At 41.5% G+C, this 27,624-nt stretch overlaps 1 protein-coding gene across 4 annotated transcripts in view; it reads right to left on the bottom strand.

Moving 5' to 3' along the window:
* The window catches only part of LOC119249163 (nuclear receptor coactivator 5-like), a 54,324-nt gene extending 26,858 nt beyond the window's left edge, over positions 1-27,466 (bottom strand). For 3 of the 4 annotated variants that reach the window (XM_054697039.1, XM_054697042.1, XM_054697041.1), the window contains exons 1-3: positions 27,237-27,466; positions 25,991-26,080; positions 6,420-6,486 (exon numbers count right to left, since the gene is read on the bottom strand). In XM_054697039.1, the coding sequence (XP_054553014.1) occupies positions 6,420-6,478 (59 nt within the window). In that variant the 5' untranslated portion in view covers positions 6,479-6,486; positions 25,991-26,080; positions 27,237-27,466. Of the gene's footprint in view, positions 1-6,419; positions 6,487-14,624; positions 14,676-25,990; positions 26,081-27,236 lie in introns of those variants that run through there. The other variant, XM_054697040.1, reaches the window with a different exon arrangement.
* Positions 27,467-27,624: the final 158 nt, after the last annotated feature.

Genomic DNA, 27,624 nt, shown 5'->3' with positions numbered 1-27,624 from the left:
AAGAACCTACAAAGCCACTAAGGACTCTGACTCCTTTACCCGTTCTGCATGGGATCCTAGAAAACCTGCCCTGTGGCCATTCCTGCCCTACAATGCTCTACTCTCTTGGAAAATGACACTCTCCAGTTATCAGCAATACATTAACAAATTTAAACCAGTTTATGCATTAGGTTCAACTACAGACTCCACAAATCCAGCAATACAACCTACTAGAACTCTGCTGCCCCCTGACTTATAGGCAGGTAAGTGTCTGACTTTACCCATGCTGCTGTTTTACTGCTAATTCTAGTACGTGGGAATCAAGCTGGTCAATAGAGGTATGTTAAAACCCTCCATTATTGGGGATTATAAATGATTTGCAGCCTATGCCACATAAAAACCACATGTAGCCTATTCCCTTAGTTACTGTGGAGGTAGCACATGATCATAGGGAAATCTAATTAATATCATAAGCAAGATGAAAAACATTGCCAAGTGACTCCACAGAGATGCTGGGGCTTAATGGTCACCAATCAATCCCACACCTACAAACAATTTTATATCTTTGACTTCCCCAGGGCTACGAAATTAATGTATTCTATTGAAATGAACAAAGAAAATATATGGACAAAGAGAGACCAAAATACCAGATATTACAGCAAATACTCTTTAGAATAAACAGAAGTATTCTTAGCCAAACCTATATTGTGGGAAAAACATGTCAAACAAAGACTTGAAATATGATTTCCATATGGTATATCTCATTATTCAGCATACTAGGGCACAAAATGGTTCACACTTACACACACACACTCACACAGAGTCCATTTTAAGCTTTTTCTGATGGACTTTCTAAATCATCCCATCCTTCTTTAACAAATGGAATAGTTTTTCATCATTTTCTGTTTCTTGATTATTTAAGACAAATTATGATTACCATTACTGTATTTTCTCAAGAGTAAGACCAGCACTATCTTTTTAAAATATCTAAAATTAGGTATCTTTCCTATAATTTAATATGTAAATTTAAGATTACATATTTTCTTCTTAAAAGGTACTATTAAGATGAATGATTTTCTTTCCCATTGGAACCATCTCAGAATAACCAAAATGTTTACAAGTGATATTATAGAAGCAGTCTAGCTAATACCCAATAAAAGCTAATACCCAAAATAGGGCCTCCCTGGTGGTCTGCAGGTTAAGTCTCAGCACTATCATCACTACTGCCTGAGTCTGATCCCCAGACAGGGAGCTACCCACATGGTGCAGCAGACCTCTCCTGTCTCACCAGCCGCTCCCCTCAGCAGTGAATTTCAGTTCTTCTCCCCACTCTATCTCTGGTGGATCCTCTTACCCCCGTACCTCTGGCCTACAAATACTTCTTCTGTGCTAAAATAAATCTTTTTAAAATTTTTTTAAAAAGAACAGAATAATAGATTACCAATATATCTTGCAATCCCCATTGAGTTATGCTAATAACATAAACATAAGACAACTATGAATTAGGAGTACATATCACTTATGAAATTATGTTACCAAAAAGAAGAACCAGAATCACATCACACTCTAGATTGGCCTACAACTTACAGAAAATACAGGAGGCAGAAAGTCAAAGTAAATGACACCCTAGGATGCAACCAGCACAATCCAGTCTATGGGAAATTCTAAAGGATAAAGGATCTGTGTTCTTTAACAGAAACTGTTTTTTTTACTGAGGAAACCTGTAGATTTGAGAAGGCTTGTGAGACACATCAGTCACAAACACTCCACCCACAATAGCAACAATAGCATACACAATTTCAAGTGCATATTCAACATTCTCCAGGATAGACCACATGTTAGGTCACAAAAAAAAGTTTTGTGACCATTGAAATCACAATGAGTAACTTTTCCAATCACCATGGAATTAAAATCAGACATCAATAGTAGAAGGAAATCTTATAAACAAACAAAAAACAAAAACATAAATATGTCGAAATTACACATGACAAGAACCAAAGGGTCAACGAAGAAATTACGAAGGAAAATGAAAAATATCTGGAGACATACATAAATGAAGACACAATACCAAAACTTATGAGGTACAGTGAAAGCAGTGCTACAGAAAAATTTATAGTGATAAATGTTTACATTAATAAGATCTCAGGGCCTCCCCGGTGGTGCAGCGGTTGAGCGCTGGGTTGCGAAGCTGCCCGCGGCCTCTGCACGCCGGTTCGATCCCCGGCTGCTCCCCGGCCACCAGAGGAGGGTCCCACATGGCGCGCACCTCGCCTGAACGCCCGCTGCTCCCCTCAGCAGTGTACTTTCGGTCCTTCTGCCTGCTCTGCTCCCCGCTCTGGCTCTGGTGAAATCTCCGCACCCTCCCGTGCTTCTGACTGTACCCAGTGCATGTATAAAACAAAACAAACAAACAATAAATAAAGAAAAGCATGCTCTATAAAAAAAAAAAAATAAATAAAGATCTCAAACCAACAAGCTAACTAAACAACTTAAGGAATTAAAAAAGAACAAATAAACTTAAAGCTAGCAGAGCTAAATAAAAATATAATAATAAAAGTTAGAGATAATAAGGGACTAAGAAAAACCAAAGAGAATAACAAAACCCAGAGTTGCTACTTTAAAAGATAAACAAAATTGAAAAAAAACTTTAGCTTAATTAACAAATCAAAAAGAGAGACACACAAATAACTAAAATCAGATATGAAAAAGGAATGTTACTACAAAATAAAAGAATTATGAGAAAGACTACTACAATTATACAAAAACATTAGATGAACTTGATAAAATGGAAAAATCTAAACACATAAGTAAAACTAGACTAAACATGAACAGACTTGTAACCACGAAGGAGACTGAATTAGTCTGTAATCAGTAATCAGTAATGTGAAACTTCCACAATAAACAGTCCACAACCAGATGGCTTCACTGGTTAATTCTAACAAACATTTAAAGAATAATTAACAACTCTGGGCCTCCCTGGTGGCGCAGCGGTTGAGCGCTGGGTTGCGAAGCTGCCCGCAGCCTCTGCACGCTGGTTCGACCACCGGAGGAGGGTCCCACATGACGCACAGACCTCACCTGCCCACGCTGCTCCCCTCAGCAGTGTACTTCGGTCCTTCTGCCTGCTCTGCTCCCCGCTCTGGCTCTGGTGAATTCTCTCACCCTCCCGCGCTTCTCACTGTACCCAGGGCTTGGATGGAGGATAGATAGATAGATAGATAGATAGATAGAATAGATAGATAGATAGATAGAGAGATAGATAGATAAAAATCTTAAAAAAAAAAATAGATAACAACTCTTCTCAATTTTTCACAAAATTGGAGAGAAAAAAATACTTCCTCAGCATTTCCCTAATACTGAAACCAAACAAACACTATAAGAAAATAACAGACCAATGTCCTTTATAAATACTGATGCAAGTATCCTCCACAAATACTGGCAATAGAATTCAACAGCTCATGAAAGGGTTCATATACCACAATCAAGCGGGCTTTATCCCTTTAATGCAAGGAAGATTCAACATACAACTACACTAACAAAATGAAAAATAAACCACAAAATCATCTAATTGATGCAGAAAGCATTTGACAAAATTCAACACTCTCTTGTGATAGAAAGACATAGCAAGCTAGAAACAGAAGAAAACTACCTCAATACAATAAAGACCATATATGAAAGGCTCATAACTAACATCATGATCAATCGTGAAAGTCTGGAAGCATTTCCTCTAGATCATGAACAAAACAAAGATGACCAGTTTTACTACCTCTAATCACATAGTACCTGAAGTCCTAGTGACAGCAATTAGGCAAGAAAAGGGAGAGGGAGAAAGAGATCCAGATTAGAAAGGAAGAGGTAAAATTATCAAATTATGTTTGTTGATATTATAATTTATATGTAAAGAACTCTGAAAATTGCATACCAAAAATATATTATAACAAATGAATTCAGCTAAGTTGAAGAATATAAAATTATTTGCAAAAATCAGTGCATTTCTATATGTTAACAATGAATATTGTGAAAGGAAATTGAAGAATAAAATACTTCAGGATAAACTTAAACAAGTAGGTAAAAGCCTTGGAACCAAAAACTATAAAATGTTTCTGAAATTATACACCCATAAATGGAAAGATATCTTGTGTTCATGAATTGCAAGGCTTAGTAGTATTACAATGTCAATACTACCCAAAGTTATTTATAGATTCACTGCAAATGTCATCAAAACCTCAATGACATTTTTGCAGAAATAGAAAAAAAATCCTAAAATTCATATGTAATTTAAGGGACTCCAAATACCCAAAACAATATTGAAAAAGAATAAAGTTGGAGGCTTCATACTTCCTAATTTCAAAACTTACTACAAAGTTATGGTAAACAAAAAGTGTGGAACTGCCATAAAAACAGACATATAGACCAACAGAACAGAGTAAGAGCCCAGAAATATACCCTCACAAATAGGGGTAAATGATTTTTGACAAATGCCAAGACCATACAATGGGAAAAAGAACCATCTTTTCAACAAATTGTGCATGGAAAATTGGATAGCACACGAATGACGTTAAAACCATTTATCTTGGGCCTCCCCGGTGGCGCAGCGGTTGAGCGCTGGGTTGCGAAGCTAACCGCCTCTGCAGCGCCAGTTCGATCCCCGGCTGCTCCCCGGCCACTGGAGGAGGGTCCCACATGGCGCGCAGACCTCTCCTGCCGCCCGCTGCTCCCCTCAGCAGTGTACTTCGGTCCTTCTGCCTGCTCTGCTCCCCGCTCTGGCTCTGGTGAATTCTCTCACCCTCCCGCGCTTCTGACTGTACCCAGTGCATGTATAAACAAAACAAACAAACAAACAAACAAATAAATAAATAACATGCCTCTATTTAAAAAAAAAAAAAAAACCAATTTATCTTAGACCAAATATAAAATTTAACTCAAAATGGATCAAAGATCTAAATATAAGACCTAAAATATTAAATTCTTAGAAGATATAGGGGAAAGATTTACAATGTTGGATTTGACAATGATTTTCTTGGATATGATACCAAAAGTACAGACAACAGAGGGGGGAAAAAAGATAAACTGGACTACCTCAAAATTTGTAGCTTTTGCACATAAAAGTAAAAAGGCAACCCATAAAATGGAAGAAAATACTTGCTATCTGATAAGAGGCTTACATGAGGAATATATAAAGAATTCCTGTAATTCAACAACAAACTATCCAACAGTCTTCAAAAATGGGCAAAGGACCTGAATAGACTTACATGCAACAAGATATACAAATCGCCAATGAACACCTAAGAAGATGCTCAACATCATTAATTATGAGAGAAATGCAAAAGAAAACCTCAAGATACAGCTTCACACCCATTATTATAAAAGAAAAAGGTGACCACCTCCAGGTCCATCACACACCACACATTTGTGGGGTACCTGGTGCTAAACCATTTGTAGGCGGCCTGATTCTGGCTGGGGGTTTCATGAGAGCAGCCCTGGACACAGGGTTTGTAAAACTAAAGAAAATATACAAGAAAATAAAAAAAAAAGAAAAAAGTAAAAATAATAAATTTAAGGGCCACAGAACCTGTAAGTATAAAAACAAAAGTAAAGAGGAAAAATGTGCAGGGACTTGACAGCGTCCAATTTTAGCATTCAGAGAGGGGAAATGTTAAGGTGAATATATGAACAGTTAAGTCTGCAGGCTTCTTTGAAACATGAAAAAAATCGAGTATGTTTTGTTCTCAAACTTCTCCAGTAATCTAACAAAAAGTCTAAAGAACTCATACCAAGCTATTAACACTGCCAAATGCTCAGGATTAGGAAGGATTTGCACTTTTGTTTTATTTTTATTTTTTTGTAGTATTTGAAAACAAATATTTGCTGGAACTTCCTATGAGTCTTTTTCTAATTAGCCCAGATGAAACTTGAAAAATTTGTATTATTTTTTGCTATGAGAAAAGGTCCAAAGGATGCTGTTTATTAATTATGTAAACTAAAATTAAAGTGAAATCACCAACAATTGCCAAAATTAAATTTCCTTTTTAAAAAAAAAAAAACCTAAATCGGGCCCCCCGGTGGCGCAGCGGTTGAGCGCTGGGTTGAGAAGCTGCCTGCAGCCTCTGCGGCACCGGTTCAATCCCCGGCTGCTCCCCGGCCACTGGAGGAGGGTCCCACATGGCGCGCAGACCTCTCCTGCCGCCCGCTGCTCCCCTCAGCAGTGTACTTCGGTCCTTCTGCCTGCTCTGCTCTCCTCTCTGGCTCTGGTGAATTCTCTCACCCTCCCGCGCTTCTGACTGTACCCAGTGCTTGCATAAATAAAAAAAATAAATAAAAATAAATAAATAAATAAAAACCCTAAATCTTGACCTCTGCAGTTGTGTCCTTCATTTTACTATTTTACCCTGAAAATACCTAAAATAAAGACCCATATTTAAAGAATATTTTCATTTTACCTTTTAGCTACCAAAGGTCTTCCATACTGTCCTCTACGAAGCCTGATCAATGAAGACATCTTAACTCCTAGAAAAATAAATAACTTTTTAGGATTAAGTTAGAAAAGCATTTTCACAATACTTTTACAAGCAACAATGCTTGTTCCCAACTAACACCCTCGTCCCCCATTATATCAATTTTCACAAACATATAATACTGAAGACCAGCTACCCACAATCCAGAGACACCCTCATAATTCTATTTCTCTGCTAAAGAAAAAGTTTAAGTCAATAAAACATCTGGGGGAGATCCAAGGAGCACCAGCAGAATGTACCTTAGTCTGGAGAAAAGAGAAAGAGGTAAGTGGAAATGTATGATCAAACAAACAAACAAACACCAATTTTATTTCCGTTCTATTTTTGTGCCCTCTCACTTCCTTCAGAACCATGTGCTGTTTGATAAAGACAAGGCAAAGCCGAACCACCCAAACACGCTGTCCAAAGCCAAATTTGGGACCAGCAGGAGTTTTTATCCTTAATGAATTCATTTGTGCATTGTCTACCTCCTAGAAGATGTGGAGGTATTTAAGACTAAAGGCAAAAACAAGCATTATAGTAAGGAGAAAAAGAAGCATCAAGCTAAGGGAACTTTCTATTTTTTTATCGATAAAATTCATTTAACATAAAATTCACCCTTTTAAAGATAAATTCTATATTCTGAGTTGTTTAGTATGTTCACAAAGTCTTACAAGCATCCCCACTTGTCTAATTCTGGAATATTTATATCACCCCCTTCCCAAGGCCAGGAGCAGTCACTCTGTATTCTCCCTTCTTCGAGACCCTGGCAACCACTAATCTATTTTCTGTCTCCATGTGTTTGTGCATTCTGGATGTTTCCTATTAATGGAATAACTTATGTCCTCTTTTGCATCTGTCTTCTTCCACTTAGTGTATTTTCAAGGACTATCCCTGTTCTACGATTTATCAGTACTTCAATTTTATGATTAAATAATATTCTATTGAATGGCTATATCACATTTGGTTAGCCATTCATCAGCTGGTGGTCATTTAAGTTGTTTCCACTTTGAGGGGACTATGAATCACGCTGCTGTGAACATTGGTGTACAGCAGTTGGTTGAACATATTTTCAATTTTCATTGGTAATCACTTAGGAGTGGATCTGCTGGGTCATATGGTAACTGTATTTTAACTTTTTTTTTTAGGAACTCCCAGATTGTTCTCCACATCTGCTGTACTATTTTACATTCCTAGCAGCAATTAATAAGGGTTCCAATTTCCCCATATCTTTGCCAACACTCATTTTTATCAATTATTACCATTATTATTGCTATTACGATTATTTATTATTAAGTAGTATCTCAGTGTGGTTTTTATTTGCATTTCTCTAATGATGTTGAGGATCTGTTCACTGATGATGCTGGGGATCTTTTCAAAGAAATATTTATTTCATCTTTTGCCCATTTTTAAGTTGAGTTGTCTTTTTGTTGTTGAGTTGCAAGAGTTCTTTAGTATTCTGCATACTAAGTCTTTTGCAAATATTTTGTTTCCCATTCTGTGGGTTACCTTTTCATTTTCTTTTTTTTTAAAGATTTATTTATTTATGCATACAAGAACTGAGGTAACAGGCCAGAAGTGTGTGGGGTGAGAGGACCCACCCGAGAAAGAGCAGGGAACAGAACAATCACACTGACCGAAACACGCTGCTGAGGGGAGCAGCGGGAGAGTCAGGAGAGGTCTGCTGTGCCATTTGGGCAGCTCCCTGGCCGGGGACCGAACTCATGCTGCAGTGGCTGCAGACAGCCTCGTAGGCTGCGTCCCAACCCCCTGCGCCACCAGGGAGGCGCTTCTTGCTGGTGTTCTTTGAAGCACGAAAGTATTTAATTTTGACACATCACCCAAAGCAGTGACAGTGAAGGCAAAGATCAACAGCTGGGACTACATCAAATTAAAGAGCTTCTGCACAGTAAAAGAGACAATAACAAAAACAAAGAGAAACCCCACCGACTGGGAGAACATTTTTGCACACAACGCTAATGATAAAGGACTGATCACAAAAATCTGCAAAGAGCTGATGAGACTCAACAACAACAAAGAAAATAATCCTGTCAAAAAATGGGCAGAAGAGCTAAAAAGAAACTTCTCTGAAGAGGAAATGCAAATGGCCAACAGGTATATGAAAAAATGTTCAACATCAGAGAAATGCAAATCAAAACTACCATGAGATACCATCTTACACCAGTGAGAATGGCACATATTAAAAAAACTAGCAACAACAAATGTTGGCGAGGTTGTGGAGAAAAGGAACTCTCCTGCACTGCTGGTGGGAGTGCAAACTGGTCCAACCACTATGGAGAGCTGTGTGGGGATTTCTTGACCTACTAAACATAGAGCTTCCATAGGATCCAGCAATTCCACTCCTAGGTATTTACCCAAAGGACACAGAAACATCAATTCCAAAGAGCCCCTGCACCCCTATGTTTATAGCAGCACTGTTTACAATAGCTAAGCTTTGGAAACAGCCCAAATGCCCAAAAATAGATGACTGGATCAAGAAGATGTGGTACATATACACCATGGAATATTACTCAGCATTCAAAAAAGATAAACACATGCAACTTGCAGCAACATGGATGGCATTGGAAGGGATCATGCTCAGCGAAATAAGCCAGAAAGAAAAGAAAAATACCGGATGGCCTCACTCATAGCAGGAATCTAGAAAACTTAAATAAGGGACCAGGAAAATGAATAACTATAAGAAAGTGAAAATCCAAATCAAAAAACAACTATGAACCAGAGACACTCTATGGAGGGTGAGGGGCAGGGAGGGGAGGGATTGGGGTCAAAATAAGGGGGTTGCAATTGTATGGGGAATATAAAAAATAAAATTTATTAAAAAAAGTATTTAATTTGGATAAGTCCAGTTTATCTACTTTTTCTTTGGTTGCTTGTACTTTAAGTGTTCTATCTATAAACCACTGTCTCATCCAAGGTTATGAAGAGTTAGATCTCTATTTTTTTATCTTAATTTTGCTTTGAGATTTAAATACACAATACAAGGGAAGGCTTTTTTAAGGTCCTTGCTTACTGAGTACAGCACCCACTTTTTAATTGTCTCCTCACTCCATCTACTGGTAGCTCCAAAAAACTTTGGAGTCAGCCTAAGGGGTCTTCGCACATGCTGTGACCATCACCAGGAATACCTACCCCACTTAGCAGCCTCCATTCACACCTCCCTGCCCTTCCTTCAATTTGGTTAAATTTCATTTTCTCAGCGAAGCCTTCCTGATTTCCCTAACAAGTGAGGGGACTTCCTCCCCTCTGCCCTGCATACTTATCATATTGTAACTTTATATTTATTTCTGTGGTTATTTAATTAACATTGTCTCCCCCATGAACTGAGTCCCCCCCATGAACTGAGAAGAGAGAGAATGCCTCTTTCTTTGCTCACCTTATTATTTTCAGTGCCAAACGTCACATAGTAGGTACTTAATCAAACATTTGTCAGTTGAACGAATAAGTAAGCACAGAATATAGAGCAAGGGAATAAAATAAAAGGTTATATACAAGAATCTTTTGGAGAGCGAGAGAAGGGACACAAAAGTGAGTGAGAGAAGGGGCCTCCCTGATGGCGCAAGGGGTTAAGACGCAGCGTTACAAAGCTATTCACAGCCACTACAGTATGAGTTCAATCCCTGGCCAGGGAGCTACCCACATGGAGCAGCAGACCTCTCCTGTCTCACCTGCTGCGCCCCCTCAACAGTGTACTTCAGTCAATCTGCCTGTTCCACTCCCTACTCTGTCTCTGGTGAATCCTCTCACCCCCATACCTCTGGCCTGTACCCCAGTTCTTGTATGCAAAAAATAATAAATCTTTTCTTTTTTAAAGTGGGTGAGAGAAATCAGAGCATGCAAGCTTCCTGGAAAAGATGACACCAGAGTTGAATCTTAAACAGCAGTCTTAAAATTGGGTACAAGAACCTCAGGACTGGAAGACTCTCTAAGGGGCTTATGAGTATCAGTACTTTGAAGACAATAAATTTCAGACACTTAGAGACTCAGCCCAACAGGTTAAGAAAAGGAAAGACCCCTACCACCCCTCTCCCTCAAGTCCTGCCCAGTAGCACTAGGCCACTGCACAAAAACAAAACACAAACAATAAACCAATCTCTCACCATCCAGAATCTTACCCCAGGGCATATCCCTGTGTAAAGTCTTCAGAATGCGATTAAAGAAAGTGGAGAAGGCAGATAAAGCAAAATATTTCAACAGATACCGAAGGGAGCTGAGTCTTATTCCATCCAGTTCCCAGCATGGCAGCATCATCCATCTTTGTCCATTGCGAGATGGACACTAAGAAATTTGTTTAAAAATAGGGCCTCCCTGGTGAGGCAAAGGGTTAAGTCTTGGCACTATGAAGCTATCCACAGCCACTGCAGCATGAGTTGGATCCCCGGCAAGGGAGCTGACCACATGGTGCAGCAGACCTCTCCTGTCTCACCCGCTGTTCCCCTCAGCAGTGTATTTCAGTAGATCTGCCTGTTCTGCTCCCCACTCTCTCTCGTGAATCCTCTCACCCTCCCCCCTACCTCTGGACTGCAACCCCAGTTCTTTGAATGCATAAATAAATAAATCCTTAAAAAAAAAAGAATGTTTAAAAATAAAGTCACCACAGGGGCCTCCCCGTGGCGGCAGCGTTGAGCGCTGGGTTGAGAAGCTGCCCGCAGCCTCTGCAGTGCCGGTTCGATCCCCGGCTGCTCCCCGGCCACCAGAGGAGGGTCCCACATGGCGCGCAGACCTCTCCTGCCGCCCGCTGCTCCCCTCAGCAGTGTACTTCGGTCCTTCTGCCTGCTCTGCTCCCCGCTCTGGCTCTGGTGAATTCTCTCACCCTCCCGCACTTCTGACTGTACCCAGTGCTTGCTAATAAATAAATAAATAATTTTAAAAAATAAATAAAGTCACCACACAAGACACACACACACACACACAAAAAAAAAAAACTAAAAATGTGTGGCAGTTCTAAATTAGCGTCAGAAGTATAAGACTCTTAGAAGAAAATCTAGGAGCAATATGTACATTCTTGGGTTAGCAAAAGATTTCTTAGATATAGCACCAACCCATAAGCATGAAAAGTGGACAAGTGGGACTTTACCAAAATTCTTAATTTTTCTGTTTCAAAAGACACCATTAAGAAATATTTGTAAGGTATTATCTGATAAAGAACTTATGTTCAATACATATAAAGAATAGTTTTCCAGTGAAAAGAGAAGTAACCCAGTTTTACAATGGCAAAGGATTTAAGTAGACATTTCTTCAAAGATGTATGCACAAGGCACATGAAAAGATGCTCAATATCGTTAGTCAGAAGGAAAACAAAATCAAAACCACAGTAATATCATCTCTAAAATACAGAAAATAATAAGTGTTAGGAAAGGTGTAGAGAAGTTGGAACTCTTGTGCACTCTTGGTAAGCATGTCAAATGGTGCAGCTGCTATAGGAAACAGTGTGTCAGTTTCTCAAATTAGCATATGATCTAGTAATTCCACAGATCCAAAAGAATCAAAGCTGGGTCCTAAAAACACACTAGTGCTTCTTAGCAGCATTATTCATAATAGCCAAGAGGTAGAAGCAACTCACATGTCTATTTACAGGTGAACAGATAATCAAAATGTGGTATACACATACAGTGGGATATTATTCATCCCTTAAAAGGAAATTCTGACATGCTGCAACATGGACAAACCTTGAACACATTATGCTAAATGAAATAAATTGGTCATAAGAGGCCAAATACTGGATGCTTCCATTTATATGAGGTATCTAATGATATTCTACTGATAAGGGGTAGCAAATTCATCAAAACAAAAATAGAATGGTTTTTGCCAAGGTCTGGAAGGAGGACAGAATGGGGAGTTGTTCCAATGAGTAAGGCGTTTCAGTGTTGCAAGATAAACAAAGTCTTGGAGACTGACACAACAATAGGAATATATTTACACTACTAGTGAACTGTACACTTTAAAAATGGTTAAGATAGCAACTTCCACGTCATGTGTAACTTATCGCAATTTTTTTAGAAGTCACAATAAGATACCACTTCACACCTACGAGGGTGGGTATAATCAAAAGGACAAGAGTTGGTGAAGGTGTGAAGAGACTAGAACTCTTGAGACGAAGGGCAGTCCATACTCATTAGAAGTCACAGGTCAAGCAACACATTCAAGAGTATATGGCTCTGAACTGGGGTGGTGATGTAGGGGTGGAGATAAGGGAATGGACTCACAAGTCTTTTCAGAGAGGTAAGTGAGAAGATTTGACTAGTGATTAGATTGAGGATAAGGAAAAAGAAGTGAAGAAAATCAAGCTATAAGCACAGATGTCATACAACATTGAGCATATGCATTAAAGATCAAAAAGCACCTAGATGCTAAGTAATATATGATTCCTATTTAGGTATAAAATCCTAAATAATAACAGATTTTTTAATAATTAAAAATAACAAAAAGAAGCGAGGACCCTCATACACTGCTGGTGAGACTACAAAATAGTGTGGCCCTTTGGAAAGTAGTTTGGCAAGTTCTTAAAAAATAAACATAAATTGGCACTTGCCCCAGCAATTCAATGCATCAATCCAATAGAAATAAAACAAATGTTCACACAAAGGTTTGTATGTGAGTTGTTGATGGGAATATTACTCATAGTAGCCCAAAAAAAAAAAAAAAAAAAGAGAGAGAAAACAAATTGGGTTTACCCATCAATTGGTTAATGGGTAAAAGGAAAAAAAGTGATATAACCAAATAATGAAATACTTTTCAGTAATAAAAAGGAATTTAGGACTGATATACTGTACAACATGGATAAACCTCAAAAATATTACACTAATGTGAAAGCCACAAAGAGCTACATACCATGTGATTATGATTCCACTCATAGGAAATATCCAGAGAATGTGAATTCAAAGAAACAGAAAGCAGATTGTGATATATTTGGGCATCCATTTGGTGTCACAGAAATGTTCTAAAATCAGCTGTGGTAAAGGTTTATGTAAATTTACTAAACATGATTACATTTAAGTGAACTATACAATATACAAATTATACCTCAATAACCCATTTTAAATAAATGAAATCAGAGTTCTGGATTGGACATTGGGGCCTAATTTGGCCAGTTAGTTGCTCACCGATTTCCATAAACTAAACTAGGTAGATCTGTAACTCCCAGATTTTGCTCAAAATAGAATTAAAACATAGATATAATAAACACAGAACAGGATGATAATGCTATCCTTTGTAACTCTTTAGAGGTATAATGAAAAGTACTTTAGTTGTCAACTTTCAAAACGTAAGCCAGAAATTAGTTTTTCCATCATGAGCTTGGTACAGGGTCACCCACCAGCCAGGCCCTGACGCTGAGCTCCCAAACAAGATCCAATTCTGCTATTTACTCTTTTAAGTGCCTCTTTCTAACCACCCTGATCATCCCTCTATCGTCAGTCTAGTCAAGGCTGGCTTCAGACTCCTCCACTCAGGCAGGGAAGGATACAGGATGAACCAAGATAAGAGCACTGTCCTGCCCTGCCCAGGGAAGGAGAGGCAGGGAGAAGTGGTGCAACAGGAGGGCACCTCCACTCAAATCTTTTATCCATTTTAACTCATTTAACCATCAAAAGATCCTACAAGGTAAGTCGTTATCACTCCCCCTTTAGAGATGAGAAAAGGGAGGCACAAAGAGGTAAACTAATTTGCCCAGGGTCATACAACATACAAGCAGTCCACCCAGATTCACGTCTGTCTGACCCCGTAAGCCTGGGCAGTCACCAAAGTCACCGCCCCAATAAACCTTGGAGAAAGGAACCAACTGGAGACAGCACGGCAGATCAGCAAGACCTCCCAAGACTGACAGCAGGTAACACAGACCCGCAAGTGGTGAGGTCCAGGGAACGCAAGAAGACGATCTGAGAGGCTGCAGAGGAGCAAGAAGGGCCCTGAATGGCTGCCGGACCTGCCCGCATTCATTTTGGGGCAACACTGTCCCCCCCATCTGACCTCTTTCTAGCTGGGGAAACTGAGCCCCAAGAAGCCAGAACACCAGGGCCTGGAGGCCCCACCTCGGCCTCACAAAGCTGCCCCTCTCTGAGGTTGTTGGGCCACTGGGAATACGGAGAGGTGGAGTCAGGCCCACCTTCCCTTGGGGGGTCCGGGGACACCCACTTGGCACAGGGTGCTGTCACGATGCCCTCCGCCCATGACTTCCTTCCAGCCTCTCAGCTCCCACCCTGCCCAGCGACGGCGGCCCCGCCCCCAGTAGGCCCCGCCCACCTGACACCGCCCACTTGGCACCGTCTCCGCCGCACTCCGGGCCACAGCGCCCCCTGCCAGCAGGGAGGTGGAACAGCACAGAACCTCCCAACACCGCCTGCGTTTGCCTTTTCTTTTTCCTTTCTTTCTCAGCCACTCCTTCCTCTTCCCTTGCTGCTCTCCTTTGCTTTGTCTTTCATCTTTTCACGCATTCATTTATTCATTATTCTTATTTATTATTTATTATTATTTATTATTTATATAATAATATATTATTATTATTATATTATATTTATTCAACGTATGTTTGTGCGCCAGAAACTGTGCACAAACTGTTAGGGGATACAGAGGAGGAGACAAAATGTCTGTGTCCATCAGCCCTCTGGCCTTACCAAATTTAGCATCCATAATAGAGGGAGACCACAGCAATGGCTCACATACCGTTTTTTACCACCACTCAGTTGTAATATATTTTACATCATTTTTCAGAACATACAGACACACGTAAAACTGAAACTCAGGTTTCACAAAACAATGTAGACTGACAGCTTTGCAAAGGACAACAAAAAGCCTGAGAGCAAGCAAGTGGACATCCCAACAATCTTAGTAATATCTCAAAAGTGGGAGGGGAGGAAACTTATAGGTTTGGGATCTGGGCTCTGATAGTTCAAAGCATATCTTTCAAGACAGGAGTTGACCGGGATTGGGCAAATTTCAATACATAATATTTGGGATTGATAGCACTGCAAGGAGAAGCTCTTACAGTATGTTTCAATAAATAAAACTGCTGTTGATTGGCAAGCTGTTTTCCCAGACCAACCCTGAAAGGAGAGCTTGTCCTGCAAACTGACCCCATTAATAGCCTTGGAGAATTCCCTGAAGCAAAGGGTTAAGTATTTGTTGGCGTATAGCCTTGCTTTACCAAGCACAGCATTATTTTTGCTATTTTGCTATATTTGGCAAGTCACAAAGATAGCAAAGACTCGAGGAAAGGGGACATAGACCCCATCTTTTGATGTAAGGAATGTCAAAGAATGTGACCATCTTAAATCCGTCACATTTGGGTTATTTGGAAAATAAGGACTTTTTCCTTCTAAGGTAGGGTAGTTGGGACTAGTTTGTGTATATACAGGAGGAGGAATTCAGATTTTAAGGGACTAAACTTAAGAAGCAGTAAATAACTGGAGAGCTAGATGATGGGGCTAATAAATATCATAAAATCGTCAACTCTGCCCAAAAGGAAATTGAGGAGAAAAAGTGGACCCACACACTTAGATAAAGTTAACATGACCAGGCCTCCCTGGTGGCACAAGGGTTAAGACACAACCTATGAAGCTATGGGCAGCGCCACCCGCAGCACAAATACCATCCCCGGCCAGGGAGGTGACCCACATGGTACAGCAGACCTCTCCTGCCTCGCCCTCTGCTCCCTCAGCAGTGTATTTCAGTAGACCTGCCTGTTCTGTTCCCCACTCTGTCTCTGGCAAATCCTCTCACCCCCCACACCTCTGGCCTATGCCCAGTTCTTATATGCATAGATAAATAAATCTTTTTTTTAAAAAAAAAAGTTACATGACCACTTTAGTTGGGCAGATAGTGAAGAAAGGACAGGCTATTTAGTAAATAGTAGTGAAACAACTGGTAACCCCTATGGAAGTAAGAGAAATTGCAAAATTCCTGGTGGCTAGAGATTTAGTTTTTTTTAATTTGTTTAGCAGAAAGTTTTAGAGACTATCCTTGTGACCCCTGAACAGGGAAAAAAAAATTTAAACAAGATCTAAATGGTACTCACTACAAAGGAAATTATTGATAAATTTTACTTAACTAAAATTAGTAATTTCTGTTCATTATCTTTTGCTGATAAAGGAAATGAAAAGACATGATACAGAGATGATACAATAAAACATTACCAAATTTAGCATCCATAATAAAGAACTCTAACAAATCACCAAGAAAAAGACAAAAAATCCAAGAGTAAAATGGCAAAAAATGTGGATAGCATAACACTAAAGCTGAACTATAATCATTTGTATCCCCACTAAATGGGCAAAAGTTGGTAAGTCAAAAAAAAAAAAAAAAAAAAGTTGGTAAGTCTCACACCACCAGGTAAGAATATGTTGCAAATGTCAATTCTAGAAGTGTGCAGGGAGGGGTCAATTATCTTAACTGCTTTGGAGAGCAATTTGGCTTATCTGCTAGTTTACCCTTCATTTCCCATCACCTGCCAATCCCACACCTGCATATACCCAAACTATAGGATTTCCACACTACGAATTGGTTGGTCTTGAAATGTTTTGTGAATCTGCACCATCTTTTTTTTTAGTGATAAAGAATAGCATAAAAAAAATGCAAGATGCATACCAAAAGTCATCATAAATATATGTCATGATATAAAACACATTTCTTTTTTTTTAATCTATTTATTTATGCATACAAGAACTGGGGTATAATCCAGGGGGTAAGAGGATTTACCAGAGACAGAATGGGGAACAGAACAGGCTGATCTGCTGAAATACACTGCTGAGGGAGCAGCCGGAAAGGCAGGAGAGGTCTCCTGTGCCATGTGGGTTGCTCCCTGGCTGGCCAGGGATCAACCACATGCTTCAGAGGCTGCGGATAGCTTCATAGTGCTGTGCTTAACCCCTTGCGCCACCAGGGAGGCCCAGATCTGCCTGTTCTGCTCCCCACTGTCTCTGGTGAATCCTCTCAACAACCTCCAACACACACACACCTCTAGTCTACACCCCAGCTCTTGTATGCATAAATAAATAAAATAAATCTTTAAAAAATAAGGAATTGCTTAGGAATATGTATGTGGCAAAACTATAAAGGAAACCAAGGATATAATGTTAAAAGAATTAATTTTACAAAGAACGAATTCCCAGTAGTGTTGAGCACATTTGGGACATCAAAGAATTTGCATTTCCCAGGCAAAGAGGTGGGCTCCCAGGGGTGATTCTGCAGTCCCACTGCCTGCACAAATTCCACATGTGGCACTTACATATTTTTTGTGCTATAAAATATTTTGTCATTTTAAAAGGAGAAAATGGTCTCTTGGGTTGCAGTAAGGAGAATGGCTTGGGGTGGGGTTCCAGGGTGGAAGTGGGGCCTAGGGGATGCTATGGCAATTGTCCAGCTGGGGAGTGATGATGGCAGTGGCGATTAGTGAAGGTGTTTTGGAAGTCATCTGGACTTACTGGTAGGAAGGAGGAAGGAAAATCAGTACCGATCAACCAATGAACAGAGCAGTGTCTAGAAAACAGGTGTGGAAGTCTCACACATTGACAGCGCTGTCTAAGCAGATCAACAGGGAAAGGAGGTTATTCAGTAAATGGTGCTGGATGGAAATGGAAATGGAGATGCAGAACTGGCGACATTGCTGACCAGGTTGAAGCCTTCCTTCAGTGCGAAAGCTTCAGAAGAAATCATGATGGGTTGAAGATAAAGTGTTTGAGAAATGGAAATGGGAGGAAAGATAGGGCATGAATAACTCCTAGATTTTTGGCAAAAACAACTACATGGCTAGTAAAATAAAAATATTAATAGTATTTTATACCAATTTATTATTTAATAAATAATAATATAAAGCATTGATCGTTGCTAATGTTTATATGACAATGCCTCTGTAGGAAGCACGTCGCATGCATTATCCCCTTCAATCATCTCCCAAACCTCTAAGAATTTCTCTTACTGTTCACATTTTATAGGGGAAGAATCAAGAACTGAACATAGGAAGTTTAGGTAACTTACCTGGGCTCACACAGCTAGTAAGTGGCGTTGAGTCTCAGCCCTTGCTTGCAGAGCTCAGCTCGCAAAGCACTCAGCCTTGGCAGCGGGGGGCCAGGGACCCACCTCCGCTCCCTCCTCCCCTCCCCAGGAGGGTATGCATGACAATGGGAGGTAAGGAAAGGAGGTGTTAGGTAAAAAAGGCCCTGATAGCTTCAGACCCACGTGCCCTCCCTCCTGGCTCACCGTTCTCAGGATGCCTGACTTCCGCACTTCCTTTTTTCTTTATGTAATGAATAAAGTTATTAAATATTCGTTTTGTGACCCCAGAGTGAGGTTTTTATTGTGGTGAAATATATATGTAACATATATTTTCAGCATTTTTAAGTGCACATTCACATCGTTAGCAGCCATCAAGCTTCATTGGTGCTTACTTAGCACATCTTGAGTTTCTGCTATTCCTCAGGCACTGTTCTAAGCATGCAAGGACTCAAGACAGATCTTCAACTGAATGCAGCCTCCATGCTAGTTGGAGAGACAGAATAAGCACGGAACAAATAAATAAATATGATTGCTATCAATGCTAAGAGAGGCGAGGAAGAAGACTGCACAGGGCAATAGTCACAGTCTCTGTGAAGCTCTATGTTCTGGCTGTGGTCTCAGGGTTGGCAAGGTTCTCATTGTACCCCACTGCAGTCCTTTGGGGACAGCACCTGTCCCATTTTAAGGAGGAAAAGCAAGGCACAGAGAGTTTAAAAGTCCACAGTGAGTCCGCTGGGAGGGTGTGGGGTGGGGGGAGGTGGTAACAGTAAAAGAGCTGCTTAAGCTAGAGCAATCCAAGCTCTCTCTGAAGAGCAGACATGGAGCTGAACCCTAACATACAGAGCGGGCTGGGGCAAGAGCTGACCAGCAAGTGCAAAGGTCCGGAGATCAGCAGAGCTCTTTCAAGCAATAACAAGGAGCCCGTGGGGCTGGAGCCAACTAAGCCCAGGAGCAGAAGGGGTGTGGGAAGTCCTGGGCCATCAGCCACAGAGCTAGGCAGAACAGAGCAACTGGGGCTAGCTTAGGGTGAACACCTGTCCTGGTTTGTCCTGGAACAAGTTGGTCACCCTATGGGTCAGGTATTATGCAGGTTTTATTCTAGGTGCAAAGGAAAGCCCCAGGGAGGTTTTACAAAATGAAGGGACAGGACCCCTTTGCTACTGTGCCAGGGAAATAGAACAGAGGCAGGAAGGAAAACACTTGAATGGCTCTTGAAATCTTACAGGCAAAGGTGGCCTGGACTTGGGTGACAGAGATGGAGGTGAGAGTGTTATAGGACAGGGAGAGGGGCAGCCCAAGCCCCGCAAACCTGCCTATTCTAAATGGGTTCTGCCATCCGCCGCATCAACACAAAACATAGGAGACTTTAATGGGAAGGAACTTTAATAAAACTAGGAAACAATACAGGTAAGGCAAAGAGTCTAGTTTCTAAATCAAGCACCCAAAGTTACCCATCCCCTCGTGGGTAAAAGTCCATCCATATGGGATTGGCCCAGAGCAAGGCCCCAAGGCCTGCCACAAGTCTAAAGCATCTTCCAGTGGGGACCCACAGAAAAGGGTCACAAACAACCGGACAAGCCCGGAAGGAAAAGAGCAAAATCAACATCAAGATAAAAGCTGCCATTGTCACCTCCCCACGGGTCTCACCCACATCTGTGTCACCCAGTCCACGACCAAAAGACAAGCGCAGTTTCTTCACGTGTCTCTAGGCTCCATGCGCCTCCTCCAGGTCTCCTGGCTCCATCCTGCTTCCTTCCTTCCTCAGTCTCTTCTTGCAGCTTCTCCTCTTCCTGCTCAGCTCCACCCTCCCTTGGGTGGGGCAGGGAACCTCCCCCTTTCCTGGGGACCACCCTGTTGCAAAATAGAAACTAGACTCTTTGCCTTACCTGTATTGTTTCCTAGTTTTATTAAAGTTCCTTCCCATTAAAGTCTCCTATGTTTTGTGTTGATGCGGCGGATGGCAGAACCCATTTAGAATAGGCAGGTTTGCGGGGCTTGGGCTGCCCCTCTCCCTGTCCTATAACAAGAGGACTAGATTTGAGACACGTTTTGGAAGTAAGGTACAAACCTTGATAGATTAAGGGGAGTGGGGGTAAGGACAGTATCAAGAACACCCCCACCCCTAGTACTGACTGGGTCACTGGTAGAAGCTGGGCCATTTACCACCCTGCAAAAAAATGGGTGCACAGCATGTTTTGGGGAGGAGGAGAATCAACAGAAGGCCATGTCCTCGAAGAGGATGCTCCCCCCACATCCCACAGACTGAGATTGTGATTAAGTGGGGGTCTGGCGAACAAGGACACCCAGTTCCCAGCTCTGGGGCCATGGTTTTTCTTCCCTTCCCCTATCTCACAATCACCCTTAAGCTCACTTTACAAGTGAAAGGCCCAGCTCCCACTACCCTGAATTACAATGGGGCATTGCCTTGGACCTGAGAAAAGGGGGGCATAAACTGTAGGAACTATCCCAACTTCCTATTTGAAATGAGGGCACCTTCAAAGCCTCCTTAAACCAGTGCAGTTAAAACCATCCCAGCCCCTGGCTTTCTATCTTCGCTGATTTCTGTGAAGAATGAAGTTCTGCTTTGGATCCAAGCAATGTTGGCTCAGGTTGATTTTGGGGGTATTTGTATTGAAAAAGAGGTAAGGTTTCCAACAGCAATGACTTTTGACTTGGCTGAATGGCATAACCGTGGGGACTGGCTTTGCCTATTAGAGTAAATCATGAAAAATGCCTGCAAATTAAAAGAGCTATTATCAGCTCCTTCCTGCTTCTGATGAAAATATATTTAAGGCCTGTCTAGGATTAAAACTTTATTTTTCTGTCCATTTTTTGACTGGATTATTTTCTTTGTTGTTGTTGAGTCTCATCAGCTCTTTGCAGATTTTTGTGATCAGTCCTTTATCATTAGTGTTGGGTGCAAAAATTTTCTCCCAGTTGGAAAAAAGAAACTTCTCTGAAGAGGAAATGCGAATGGCCAACAGGCATATGAAAAAACTGTTCAACATCACTTGCAATCAGGGAAATGCAAATCAAAACTACCATGAGATACCATCTCACACCAGTGAGAATGGCACATATTAAAAAAACTAGCAACAACAAATGTTGGCGAGGTTGTGGAGAAAAAGGAACTCTTCTGCACTGTTGGTGGGAGTGCAAACTGGTCCAACCACTATGGAGAGCTGTGTGGAGATTTCTGGACCTACTAAACATAGAGCTTCCACAGGATCCAGCAATTCCACTCCTAGGTATTTACCCAAAGGACACAGAAACATCAATTCCAAAGAACACCTGCACCCCTATGTTTATAGCAGCACTGTTTACAATAGCTAAGCTTTGGAAACAGCCCAAATGCCCAAAAATAGATGACTGGATCAAGAAGATGTGGTACATATATACCATGGAATATTACTCAGCATTCAAAAAGATAAACACATGCAATTTGCAGCAACATGGATGACGCTGGAAGGGATCATGCTCAGTGAAATAAGCCAAAAAGAAAAAGAAAAATACCGGATGGTCTCACTCATAGCAGGGATCTAGAAAACTTAAATAAGGGACCAGGAAAATAAACTATAAGAAAGTGAAAATCAAAATCAACAAAAACTATGAACCAGAGACACTTTTTGGGGGGTGGGGGGCGGGAGGGGAGGGATTGGGGTCAGAATGGGGGATTGCAATTGTATGGGGAATATAAAATAAAATTTATTAATTAAAAAAAAAAACTTTATTTTTCAAAACATATTAGCAAAGGCGTGTTTAAATTACCAACATTATAATTTTCCTCATTGTTTCTGAGTATACTGGGTTAAGCAACGTGTCTATAAGCAAAAAACCAGAAAAAATTAGTTCTCATTTGATAAATCTTAGTAGAGGTTTTCTTATGTTTTTCAGTAGATGAGAGGGTCTAAGCATGGAGTAAGAAATCCTTCAGCAAAAGAGGAGTACTGAGGAGGACTGACTCTAGAGAAAGAGCAATAAAAATATGTTTTGATGATAGATTATTATATGACTTTAAAACATTTTATATCGTGGTAACACACATAACACAAAGTTACCATCTTAACAATTTTATTTTTTTTAAAGATTTATTTACCTATGGATACAAGAACTAGGGTACAGACCAGAGGTGCAGGGGTGAGAGGGTTCACCAGAGACAGAGTGGGAAGCAAAACAGGCAGACTGACTGAAATACACTGCTGAGGGAGCAGCGGGTGAGACAGGAGAGGTCTGCCGCGCCATGTGGGTAGCTTCCTGGCTGGGGATCGAACTTCTGCTGCAGAGGCTTCTGCTGCTGGATAGCTTCACATTGCTGCGCTTAACCCCTTGCGCCACCAGGGAGGCCCCTCCATCTTAACCATTTTAAAGTGAGCAGTTCAGAGGCACTAATTCATTCACTTTGTGGTCCCACCATCACCATCTGGAACAAAGTGACCTCCACACAAAGGGGAGGTTCCAGGTTCCCTGTCTCACCCAGGGAAGGGTGGAGCTGAGCCTCCTGGAGAAGCTAGAAGACTGGGAGGAGGGCTGGGAAGAAGACCTGGAGGAGGCACATGGAACAAACAGACATGTGAAGGAGACACTGTGTGGGTTTCTTGGGATATTAAAGGATATCTAATCCTTTTTATTGTTGCTGGATTCAGCTTGCTGAAACTTTTTGAGGATTTTTGTGTCCATGTTCTCAGACATAGATACATATTTTTAAAAGGATGATTGTAGGTATTGAATTGATGTGGTAGATTCCACTGAAAACATTTAAAAGAGTAATACAGCAATTTTACTTCCAGATGTCAATATCTACAATATACCAGAAATTACATCCTTTGCAAGTATTCAAACCTATGATGAAAATTTCAGATGTCACTTCACAAACACGTGAAGGGGCATATAGCTTGTCAAAAATTATTTTAGAAGGTACCTTCTAAATGCCAGAGAAATGGCATCAAGATTACTGTTGTAGCCACTCTGAGGAGCCAAGGAAGGTTCTAAGCAGCAGAACAAGATGTTCTTTCAGGGTTTGGGCCTCCCTGGTGGCACAAGGGGTTAAGTCTCAGCACTATGAAGCTATCTACAGCCACTGCAGCATGAGTTGGATCCCAGGCTGGGGCGGTGACTCACAGGGCCCACCAGGCCTCTCCTGTCTTGCCCACCACTCTCCTTAGCAGTGTATTTCAGTAGATCTGCCTGTTCTACTCCCCATTCACTCTCTCTGGTGAATCCTCTCCACCCGCTGCACTTCTGGCCTATACCCCAGTTCTTCTATGCAAAAATAAATAAAAATAAATCTTAAAAAAAAACCAAAACACATGTTCTTTAAGGGTTTTACAAACCACTTTTTGAAACAAGGGTGGAAGCAGGCCCTAAACTTTAGTTCTTTTATTAGATATACCGCTTCAAAGTTGGTAATCAGAAGCCTTTGCAGTGACTCTGGCTGTGTGATGGCCTGAACCAGAGTGGTGATGCTGGAAGTGGTGAAGAGTGATTAAATTTTCAATATATTTTGAGAGTAGAGCCAACAGGAATTGCTACCTGATCTGATGTGCCATGTGGGAAAAAATAGAAAGACAGACTCACAGACAAAAATATAGAGAAAGACAGAGAGAAGAATCAAAGAGGACACCAGCAAAGGGATTAGGACTCATCAACTCATCAACTCATCTAAAAACTTATCTCTGAGGGGGCCTCCCCGGTGGCGCAGCGGTTGAGCGCTGGGTTGCGAAGCTGCGCGCGGCCTCTGCGGCGCCGGTTCGATCCCCGGCTGCTCCCCGGCCACCAGAGGAGGGTCCCACATGGCGCGCAGACCTCTCCTGCCGCCCGCTGCTCCCCTCAGCAGTGTACTTCGGTCCTTCTGCCTGCTCTGCTCCCCACTCTGGCTCTGGTGAATTCTCTCACCCTCCCGCGCTTCTGACTGTACCCAGTGCATGTATAAACAAAAAACAAACAAACAAACAAACCAGCAAAAAAAAAACAAATAAAGCATGCCTCTATAAAAAAAAAAAAAAAAAAACTTATCTCTGAGGGCCTCCCCGGTGGTGCAGCGGTTGAGCGCTGGGTTGCAAAGCTGCCCGCAGCCTCAGCAGCGCTGGTTCGATCCCCGGCCACTGGGTGAGGGTCCCACATGGCACGCAGACCTCTCCTGCAACCCACTGCTCCCCTCAGTAGTGTACTTCATCAGTCTGCCTGCTCTGCTCTCCGGTCTGACTCTGGTGAATTCTCTTGCCCTCCTGCGCTTCTGACTGTATACCCAGTGCTTTTATAAATAAATAAATAAATCTTAAAAACTCATCTCTGAAATGTATTTAGTGACATCCTTTGGCTCGAAGAGTTGCTATGTGGTTTAAAGGAGATATTCTGCCCTTTAACTATAAAAGGTGGAAGCCAGGCCTCTTAGTAAAATATAAACTTTAGTTCTTTTTTTTTTTTTAAAGATTTATTTATTTATGCATACAAGAGCTGGAGCACAGGCCAGGGACATGTGGGGTAAGAGGATTCACCAGAGACAGAGTGGTGAACAGAACAGGCAGATTGACCAAAGTACACTGCTGAAGGGAGCAGTGGGCGAGTCAAGAGAGGTCTGCTGCACCATGTGGGTAGCTTCCTGTATGGGAATCAAACTCATGCTGCAGTGGATGTGGATAGCTTCATAGGTTGTGTCTTAACCCTTGCGCCACCAGGGAGGCCCTAAACTTTAGTTCTTTTATTAGATATACTGTTTCAAAGTTGGTAATCATGTGGTAATCATGTGGGGATGAGTCTGCGCTGTTTCATCTTTTATTTTTACACTAAAATCTACCCTTTCAGAGGGCAAGTTGTGATTTTGTGCAGTGTCAGCTCATATTCTGTTGGCTGGGACATGTATTTCTTAAATACTTACTGAGTATTTAGATTGTTAAATACCTTTGCCAAATCCCATTGATATGTTGTTTCTATAAACCTGTTCCCTTAGGTCTCCCCATTAGCTCAGACTGCCTTTGAGGCTCTATTTTCTTCTCCTCCTTTCTGGTCCCCATGATCCACACATAAAAAGGTCAATGACAAGCTAATCACGTGCATCCTTTCAAAGGCAGCTTCAACATTTATTTGGGCAGAGTTGAAAATGAAAGGTGAAGAAGGAAAACCCCAGGAGGTAGTCTTTAGTCTTCTCTCTGTTGTCCCAAGTTCTTGCTGGAAATTTGCACACCCCATCAGGCAAACAAAAGTCCTGTGGTTAACAGAACTGTCTCCTTTGAAGGCAAGTTAGCCAAGCTCACACTAGCATAACACTTTGCAAAGTCCTATTCATCAATGCACTCTTCACCTCCCAGGTTCTAGCCCAGGAGAGCCAGTTGTGCAGCAGTTGTTCAGTCACCATTCTCTAAGCACTGCTGGTTCCAAAGGGAAATGAGATGAGTAAGACTTGGATATGGAGAAATAGTTTGAGGGATTCAACCGAGGCTATGACAATAATTACAAGAACTGGGCAAATTCGTTTTGACTTTTCTCAGTTGTTAAATGTGTCTATGAGTGCCTACCTTAGTGGCTTTCAAACTCTTTCTGCTGGAACCTTCGGTAAGGTATATCCTTTACATGGTGATGGGAAAGCAAGGCGCACACACACACAGCTAAAATAAAAGATAAGAAACAATACTTACTCTTATTTCCAGTGATACTGAGATTTTAATTTTTATTTTAGTTCATAAAAAATGTCATGACTCATTAATTGGATTTCAGAAACTCTCAGTTTAAAAAATATGAGGTAAATGAGATAACATATAAGGGGTTTGATCTAGAGGAAGCCTTCCTAGAAAACTAGGTTTCCTGGAAACTCTGAAAAGTGCTAAGGTAAAGGAAAGAAGAAGGTTAAATAATGTGGGTCAGGGTGTCAATTAATTCAACTGATAAGTGAGAAGGAGGAAAACTGATGGATGAATAAGATACACAAAATACCAATAGCAAAAATTTTCCAATGCTGCTTGAAACTTTTTTAGTTTTCATCATTAAGTAGCTAGTTTCTTCTCATTCACCATCCCAGGGTCTCAATTCAAATGCCTCCTCCCCTGTCTCAGCACCCCTTTTCTTATCACTAGCTCCTGTAACCTTTCGTTTGTCTTACAGCATCTTACTAACCCATCAGTGTTTATCTGTTAGCGATGTTTATCACCTGCTGTAACCCTGCACTTTAAGTGATGATATCTTTTTTTTTTTAAGATTTATTTATTTATATGTACAAGAGCTGGGGTACAGGCCAGAGATGCGGGGGGTGTGTGTGTGTGTCTGTGAAAGGACCCACCAGAGACAGAGTGGGGAACAGAACAGGCAGACTAACCGAAATACACTGCTGAGGGGAGCAGTGGGCGAGACAGGAGAGGTCTGCAGCGCCATGTGGGTAGCTCCCTGGGCCGGGGACCGAACTCATGCTGCAAAGCCTGCGGCTTGCTTCACAGTGCGGTGCTTAACCCCTTGCGCCACCAGGGAGGCCCCTAAGTGAAATAGCACATCATGCAATGTATAGCTCTTGAATGAATGAAGGACCACAGGAAATGAACAACAATCCATTTTAATCACAGATGTAGTCAATGCCTCACAGATATTTATAAATATAAACGTTCAAGGTACTGGGGCTTATTCTTTGCTCGCCTTCTTTAGGACTTAAGAAAATTGGGTATCATGAGAATAAAAATAATGAAGGAAGAAAATGCTTACTTTGAGGGACTGGGTATCTAGGAAAGGGATAACTCTTAAATTCATTGTTTTGAGTTCTAGTTAATCTGCACCTACCTTATTTCCCTTTGAGCTTGAGAGGCAGGGCCAAATCGTTGATTTCTTATCCTTCGTTAATTATCTGTACATTGCCCAGAAGGTAGCCGGCGCTCAATAAATATTTGAGAAATGAAAAACAAACTGGAAACCAGGCACAGGATGAACGAACTGCTTCGGACAGGCTGCAGTTCCTCCCCGGGGCAGGAGGCGGCGCCAGCGCCACACCAGTCCAGCCGCCGGCGGGTCTTGGTCCCTTCGGCGGACCGTCCAACGCGAGGCCCCGGGGGCCAGTGCAAAGATTAGCCAATAGAAAAGCGTCTTAGTGATGGAGTGACCCGCAGCTGCCCAATGAGCGTAGTGAGTCTAGGCCAGGGGCGGTGCGACAAGGAGGGGCCGAGGGGAGCGG

This window comes from Talpa occidentalis, unplaced genomic scaffold (assembly GCF_014898055.3).
Source record: "Talpa occidentalis isolate TD23 unplaced genomic scaffold, MPIMG_talOcc4v2.1 talOcc4.17, whole genome shotgun sequence".
Taxonomy (NCBI): domain Eukaryota; kingdom Metazoa; phylum Chordata; class Mammalia; order Eulipotyphla; family Talpidae; genus Talpa; species Talpa occidentalis.
This window is presented reverse-complemented; position numbering and strand designations above follow the sequence as displayed.